The following is a 7,617-nucleotide window of genomic DNA, read 5'->3' as shown; positions in this document are numbered from 1 at the left end:
CCACTTTCATGAAAGTGTCCATTAGTTTTCAACAAGACTTTTGCCCGTAACGATTCAATTTTGATACTTTTAGATTTGTTACAATTTAGTTCCTAAATATCATAGGGATCAAAAATATTTTTAACCTTATTTGTTTAAAGGTTATTAACTTGTTTTGAAATGAAAATTTTCAACTTATTTCTTGTGTAGCCTTTATACTACATGTTTATTTGTGAATGCATAGACTATCTAATACTAAAGGGATGACTACAAGATAGGATAATACTAGAGGCCAAATTTTTAAATATAGCAAAATGAACCAAAATATTTAGAAAATGTAACAAAAATTTAGATTCTATCAATGGATAGTCGCAAGACACCTATTTTTCTAAGTCTATAAGTTTTTATCATTAATAAAATCTAAAATTTTGTTATATTTTGTAAATGTTTTCAACAACTTTGTCATTTACAATAATTTCTATAATTCTATATGATAATTAAAAGGAAACAATGACAACAATCTAAATCTTTTATATTGTAGCTAAATATATGACTGATTGGAGGTTGGCTGGTGAGGAATCAGTGTGGGTGATGGTCGAAGATTTTCGTACAAATTAAGAGAGATTAATTATTAAACACAACTTGATGTAAAAAGAAAAGTTAAGATAATCTTTCTCTTTAAAGATTGAAAGTTGGATTTGTGGTCGTAGTCCTAAAAAAGTGAGCTATAATTTAATTTCTACTATTGGACAAAATGTTATATATAATATTTTTACTAAAGAAGAGAGAGGCATTGAATATCAAAGGAAGCAACTACGCCACGCCCAAAATTCCGCTGTTGAATTGGTATAGCATAGTTCTAAGAACGTGCCACCCAAATACAAACCCAAACAATCTCCAACTGTCTACGCTCCACTTTACAGTTACGTTCAAACTTCAAACTCGCCGGAAAAACCCCACCCACGAATCCGATCGACTCATTCTTCATCGGACCAAATCTTTTCACTCCTCAATCGAAATGGGTTCTGTTGATTTGGGTTTGTGCGGCCATGGTTGATCATTCCGGCGATTAAGATGAGTGGTTCTAAAGATTTGAAGAAATGGGGTTGTTGCAGTGTTAGGGATTGCTTTCGCTATGGACGCGGTTCCTGGGTCGGTGGGTACTGGTGCCAGTTTCTCTTTGAGATTGGGGCAGACTGCGTTCTCCTCTGCTTCGCTTCTTTTCATGTCGTTGGGTGTTGAGTTCTACAGCTATACTGCTTTCTGGTGATTGATTATCTTCTCTCTTTTTGGGTTGATTGTTTTTATCCGAATGGTTTGGTTGTTTTTATTGTTTTATTCTCTGTTCTCTGGGGGTTTTGTTGAATGTTTGTTCTTCGGTTTTCATTCCCTCTGTTGTTCAGGGGTTTGGATGATTTCGAGAAGATGGGGCGATTGGATTTGAAAATTTGTGGAATTGAGTTTTGTTGGGATTTGGGTATATGTTCTTCAGATGGATGGATTGTGAAGAACTTGATCTTTGTTCCTTTCTTGCCTAATTGGTGTCCAATTGGAGGGTTACCATCCATATTTTAGTTGGGATATGTGAAGCCTTTGAATGTCCTGTTTCAGAAAACATGTTTTCGAGACGCTATAAAATATTAAATTTACATTCACTCCACTAGTAGAGTGAACTGATGATTTAGTATAAACCAGATACCTCTTTTAACGATATAATATTAAACTTGTCTTCATCTATAAACTCTTAAGATTTGGGTTAATCGATTATTTAAATTTACCTTTGCTTACGAACGAAAGATAGTGTTAAATGATATAATATTGAATTTTATCTCAGCTTAAACTTTGGAGTCAATCATAATTGGAGTCAATCATAATTTAAACACATCCATTAAATAATCTATTGAACTGCTGGTGGTGACTTAGTCTTGAACTGGGTTTATATAGTTTTTTTTTCTTCCAAAAAGAAAGTTTTATTTGCTTTCTGAACTTGATAACATCATTCTTGATATACATGTCTCATAGGTCTATTTAGCTGTCTATTATTTTATTCTAACTCGACCCAAGTTAGTTCAATGGACATATTATGTCAACTTTTTTTTGTTAATTGAAATTTTTTAAGATTTAGTGACTAAGTAAACAAACTGTTTAATGGGTTAGGCTCTGAGTTTATAATTTATAATTTCTTCCTTGTATAATTTAAAAGTGTTTCCTTGTCATCTTGGCTAGAATGTTTTTTAGTTCAACGAACCTTGAACCTTTCGCTTCTTGGTTGAAGATGTTATGTTTTTATCATTATGCTCAAGTTAGCTTGTCCTTTTGTGGTGTTAGTTTGGCTTTTGTGGTGGTTTCTTTTTGGTGATTGCATTTCTTTTCATGCATAGATTGTTTCCTACTTCATTAATTTTTCTCCATCTGGCATGAGTTTCATATCCCATTTGTTCTGTACAATTGAGATTCATTCATCTAACCATACAGCCTCTTAGGATTTGCATCAAACATGGGTTATGTGCAAATAACATCATTCAAGAAGATTTGCATACCTTGTTACACAGATTTGTGAAAGTGTCCTGCCAAAACAACTGCAGCTTATGTACTTTACTTGAATGAAAGGCAATGAAGTTAAAGAAATAACTCTGTACAAATGTTTCTTAGCTTAACAAGACAAATAATCGAGTCAATTACTAAATAATTTGTGGACGATAATTTAGTACATGGGAGTATTCGGTTTAAATAATACAGTTGATGAGATTATCCAAACTCAGCCCGTCTAAATGTTCTTCCAGGTATTCTAGGATGTTCCTTTTGATGTTTATATCTCACTTGTTGAATTTCATTGCAGCTACCTTGTGACAGTGATGGGTTTGGTCATACCCTGGAGCTTCACTTTGGCATTGGTTGATGGCTACTCTGTCCTCGTAAAATGTCCTCTTCGACAGCCCGGAATACTCGCGATCATCGTCGTTGGAGATTGGGTAAGTAGATTACTTTTGGAATTGGATTAAACCATCTGTTTTCGGATGCCTGAGTTGTTTGTTTTCAAAACATATGCATGGAGAACAGGTCCTGTCTCTTCTCACATTAGCCGCTGCTTGCTCGACAGCAAGCGTCGTGGATATTCTTCTTCACTTGGATAGTTCGTATTGCCCATCCAAGCTTTGTAGGAGATATCAAATATCTGCTGCCATGGCTTTCTTTTCATGGTTTTTGTCTTTTGCTTCTTCCCTTTTCAATCTTTGGTTACTTCCATCCTTATAATCTCAGCTCTTTTTTATTACTAATTTGCAGAAGTTTTTGTGTTTCTTTCTTTTCTTTTCTTTTTTCTTTAAATCTAGCAAATGTTCAATATATAGACTTTACACATTTTGTTTTGAATTAGAAATTTGTACATTTATATTGTTAAAGTTGAATAAGATTTTTCAATCTTCTTTATTTTGCAATTATTTTGACAGGCTTTTTTTAAAAAATGTATATTTATTTTTATTATTATTTTATTTAGTCTTTTTTATTTTATTTTTAAAATGAGATCTTAATTATATGTTGAAAGACATATTTGTATCAAATAAATTGAACTCTTAACTTTATATATATAGGTCTTACAAGATGTAAAATATAAAATTTGTTTTTGTACTCAATTTCAATTGTGTGTCTAATATATGTTTATAAATTTATTAAGCATGAAATTGATTTGATGGTTCAAACTCTTATACCTCACTTGTACTAAACAAGATTGTAAATTTTTTTTAAAAAAAAATGTCTTATAAGTCTTTGTCGGACACATTTTCAAATTTGGAGTTTCGAAACATCACAAGTTTAGCAACAAAAGGAAGTAGTTGTTTTAGAATCACTTCTAAGAAAATGTTTGAGTGCGGTTGTAAAATAATTAAATCGTTTTTTTAATCTTCAAAATTACTTTAAAATATATTTTGAAGTGTTTTCTAAACACGACAAAAGTGTCCACATTTGCAAAAGTATTTGTTTACTAGTAAGAGAGAATGATCTTACATCAAAAAATCAATATACAAACAAAACACACTAGAACAATAAAGAAAAAAAAATGAGACTGCAAGCAATCAAAATAAAAACCTCAATGAAAAAAGTCTCATGTAGAAGAGATGTTTTGGATGATGCACTTAAAACAACAAATAAAAATCTCTCACTAATCACATAAGAGTAGATAATGTAACACTATGTACATGCATATACAACTCTTTATGCTCACACCTTGGCTTATTGCCAATGCTAAAGTAGACCAATTGAATTGATCCTACGGGAATAACTAGCTCACAAAAAGCCTGTCCTCCAAATAGGATTGTAAAACAAACATTAAAAGAAAATAAATGTTCTCTCGACTCGATTCAACTCTAGCACTACACGAAACTTAATTACTCAAAATATGAATATAAGAAAGTGAGTGAGTTCTAAGTAAAAGTAAACTTTATAAACTTGTAAAACAAATTGATGTATTAAATAGATTGTGAATTTTATGAAATCACGAAGGAACGGGAGAGTCATTTGATACAAACTTATTGAATTGTGTTTTTTTTTCAGGTCTCTCCTTCTTGCAAAGTTTAATGTCCGGTCCGTTGCTTAAACGAACCCTCCGCCCGATCGGAAACTCCACCGTTCACCTCCAATTTTCCTCTTCCTTTTCCTCATCCTCACCGCCCACCGACCCTTCGCCGTCGACGAAACCCTCAATCTCCACTGTCGTTTCAGTTCTCACTCACCAACGCTCAAAATCCCGCTGGCGATTCCTCAACTCCCTCTGTCCCAACGGCTTCGATCCCGGCGAGTTTTCCGATATCCTTCTCCAAATCAAGAACAATCCTCATCTCGCCCTCCGTTTCTTCCTCTGGACTCAGAACAAATCCCTCTGCAATCACAATCTCATTTCTTACTCGACCCTCATTCACATCCTTGCTCGCGGTCGACTCAGAACTCACGCCAAGGATGTTATTCAAACTGCCATTAGGGCTGCGCAGCTCGAAGATAGCGATAATTATTCTAAAACTGAGCGGTTCTCTCCTTCGAGGCCTTTGAAGCTTTTTGAAACCCTCGTCAAGACGTATAAACGGTGTGGCTCTGCCCCATTTGTGTTTGATTTATTGATTAAAGCTCTTCTGGATTCTAAAAAGCTCGATTCATCCATTGAAATTGTTAGAATGTTACGGTCTCGTGGGATTAGCCCACAAGTTAGTACGTTGAATTCGTTGATTTTGTTGGTGTCAAAATGCCAGGGGGCTAATGTAGCTTATGCAATTTTTAGAGAGGTTTTTGGTTTAGATTGTGAAATTGAGGAAGAACATGTGAAATTGAAGGGTAGAGTCAGTCCTAATGTTCATACTTTTAACACATTAATGGACTGTTTTTATCGAGATGGGTTTGCAGGGAGGGTGAAGGAGATTTGGGATCAATTAGCAGATTCAAATTCGACTCCAAACAGCTATAGTTATAGTATTCTAATGACAGTTTTATGTGAAGAGAAAAGAACGGGAGAAGCAGAGGAATTGTGGGAAGAAATGAAAATGAAGAAGTTGGAGCCTGATGTTGTAGCTTACAATACTATAATTGGAGGATTTTGTAAAGCAGGACATACTCATAGAGCTGAAGAGTTCTATAGAGAAATGGAACTCAGTGGAATAGAGAGTACTTTCTCCACCCTTGAACATCTCATCAATGGCTATTGTGATACTGGAGATGTTGATTCTGCATTACTTGTGTATAAGGATATGCGTAGGAAACAGTTTAGTCTCAACGCATCGACGCTTGAAGGACTTATTAGAATGTTGTGTGCTGAGAGAAGGCTTTTAGAAGCTTTAGATGTTTTTGGTTTTGCCATTGAATACTCTAGCTTTTGTCCTACAATGGAAACTTTTGAAATTCTGATAAATGAGTTGTGTCAAGAAGGGAAAATTGAAGGTGCATTTAAGCTTCAAGCGCAGATGGTAGGGAGAGGTTTTAAGCCAAATTTGAAGATTTATCAATCATTTATCGATGCTTACACGAAAGAAGGAAATGCAGAAATGGTTGAGAAATTGTGGAAGGAAATGCATGAAATCCAGCTGAGTTGAGAAGGGAATTGTATTGCATTGTATCTCGCCATCTCCAATGCAGCTGATCCGGAAGAAGTTTCTATTGGCAAGAGAGGTGAGTTAAACTTATTTATGTTAAATTCTTGAAGATGCATTTCTTGTATTATTATGATCATCATTTTTGAGCTTAGGTTAGTTTGTTAAGTCATTTATGTTCTTAGAAGAACCAGTTAAAGGTAATCCAAATTTTGTGGTGGTTTCATGAGATTTCTTCATGAATTTGAGAATTAGGATTTGATTAATAAAAACCCACAAAGATGTGGGAAGAGCATGTGGAATCAAGCTCCAAACTAGGAACTGAGCATAGTGTACTAGTTTAAGAAGCACGGACACAAACATGAACATGAAACAACACGGCGATATGTCAATTTCTTAAAACTATTAGGACATAAACACGTTCGTGATCCGCTCTTTATTAATATTGCTTTTTAAGGAAGTACATAAATTAAACATAAAGTACTAAAATGCACACACTAAGAAAACATAAAATGTCAACTGAATTAGTAATTATAGGAGATGAAACAGTTAGTTTTTTAACTACAGTGTTTGTATGTTTATATTTTAGGGAAGAAGACGAACTTAGCTCCTACGAAGTTGTAACATAGTGGAGGCCTAAACCTAGGTTCCTTTCATTCTTCTAGGGATAGGACATATAAAAGGTTGGATCATAGTGGGAATCAAATGAGAGCTTGCAAAGTGTAGACGCTATGGAGGACAAGAAGGCCGATGCGAGCTAGTTGGACCATGTGTGGTCTAGTTGCCTCACACTCTCTTCAATGGTGCCTCACTTGGATCTGTTTGCAACTCATTTAGTGTCCCTCATCTGGGCTTTCCTCATAGGTCCAAAATTGTTCCTGCCAAACCAAACAAATTTATTCTTTAAAGCAATTGAAAATCTGTGAGGGTATTATTAGTTTATGACATTTTTTTTTCTTGTAAATATTTTGATTTTGAAAAGTATTTAAATTGAAAGGTAGGTAGAGAGGAGAGAGAGATTGGTGGTTGATAATTGTAAGAAAGGGAAGCAAGTGTACTTAGATTCCAACATTTATTTGCTTTGTACCAAAAATTCTCAATACTTGGATCACTTGTGTGAATTGTTCTTTCATGTGTTCCTTTCAAAATGAAAAACAAAAAGTAGCTTCAATTTAATATTTTCTTCAAACTTAAAAAATAAAGAGCAACAACACGAGGTAACGTGACAATTTCAAATATAGCAATTAAATTTAAAGTATTATATAACAATAAATTTTAAAAATTATAAATGTAGCAAAGTTTGTTAGAGTTCGTCAAAATGAAGCGTGGTCTATTCATGGATACTATAGACTTTTCTAAATTTATAATTTTTTTAAAAATATGGTTTTGCACTTGATTATCATTCTTAAAATTGTTACTCATTATAATTACTTAAATAAACATTGGTCATAATAAGCTCCAAACGTTCAATTTATCACTCCAAAACTATGGCATTGGATTGTTTTTTTAGTAACTTTTCACCATGATGCTTATTTTTCTTTTAATACCGTGACTATGTATATTTTATTTA

The 7,617-nt window shown here is 33.8% G+C and overlaps 2 protein-coding genes across 3 annotated transcripts; both read left to right on the top strand.

Annotated features, from left to right (window-relative positions):
* The first annotated feature begins 772 nt into the window (after positions 1 to 772).
* On the top strand, positions 773 to 3,416 carry LOC101209876 (CASP-like protein 5C1). Its single transcript, XM_004145288.3, has 3 exons — positions 773 to 1,245; positions 2,819 to 2,951; positions 3,040 to 3,416. The coding sequence occupies exons 1-3, from the start codon at positions 1,115 to 1,117 to the stop codon at positions 3,232 to 3,234; spliced, it is 459 nt and encodes a 152-aa protein (XP_004145336.1). The 5' UTR covers positions 773 to 1,114; the 3' UTR covers positions 3,235 to 3,416.
* Positions 3,417 to 4,276: 860 nt separating this feature from the next.
* LOC101214845 (pentatricopeptide repeat-containing protein At2g15980) lies at positions 4,277 to 7,218 on the top strand. Of its 2 annotated transcripts, XM_004145349.3 has the most exons (3): positions 4,277 to 4,386; positions 4,528 to 6,126; positions 6,637 to 7,218. In XM_004145349.3, exon 2 carries the CDS (start codon positions 4,551 to 4,553, stop codon positions 6,048 to 6,050), a length of 1,500 nt encoding a protein of 499 aa, XP_004145397.1. In that variant the 5' UTR covers positions 4,277 to 4,386; positions 4,528 to 4,550; the 3' UTR covers positions 6,051 to 6,126; positions 6,637 to 7,218. The 2 variants fall into 2 exon arrangements, with proteins under 2 accessions (XP_004145397.1, XP_011649228.1); XM_011650926.2 differs by lacking the exon at positions 4,277 to 4,386 and having other exon boundaries at positions 4,446 to 6,126; positions 6,713 to 7,218.
* Positions 7,219 to 7,617: the final 399 nt, after the last annotated feature.

This window comes from Cucumis sativus, chromosome 2, assembly GCF_000004075.3.
Source record: "Cucumis sativus cultivar 9930 chromosome 2, Cucumber_9930_V3, whole genome shotgun sequence".
Lineage (NCBI taxonomy): Eukaryota > Viridiplantae > Streptophyta > Magnoliopsida > Cucurbitales > Cucurbitaceae > Cucumis > Cucumis sativus.
The sequence above is the reverse complement of the archived record's forward strand: the minus strand, read 5'-3'. Positions and strand labels throughout refer to the sequence as shown.

What these genes read in the sequence shown, in the direction of transcription:
- LOC101209876 (XM_004145288.3), top strand. Translation starts at nt 1,115, where the DNA reads ATGGACGCGGTTCCTGGGTCGGTGGGTACTGGTGCCAGTTTCTCTTTG. An exon ending in TACAGCTATACTGCTTTCTG is followed by an intron (nt 1,246 to 2,818) that starts GTGATTGATTAT and finishes ATTTCATTGCAG; the next exon opens with CTACCTTGTGACAGTGATGG. An exon ending in TCATCGTCGTTGGAGATTGG is followed by an intron (nt 2,952 to 3,039) that starts GTAAGTAGATTA and finishes CATGGAGAACAG; the next exon opens with GTCCTGTCTCTTCTCACATT.
- LOC101214845 (XM_004145349.3), top strand. Translation starts at nt 4,551, where the DNA reads ATGTCCGGTCCGTTGCTTAAACGAACCCTCCGCCCGATCGGAAACTCC.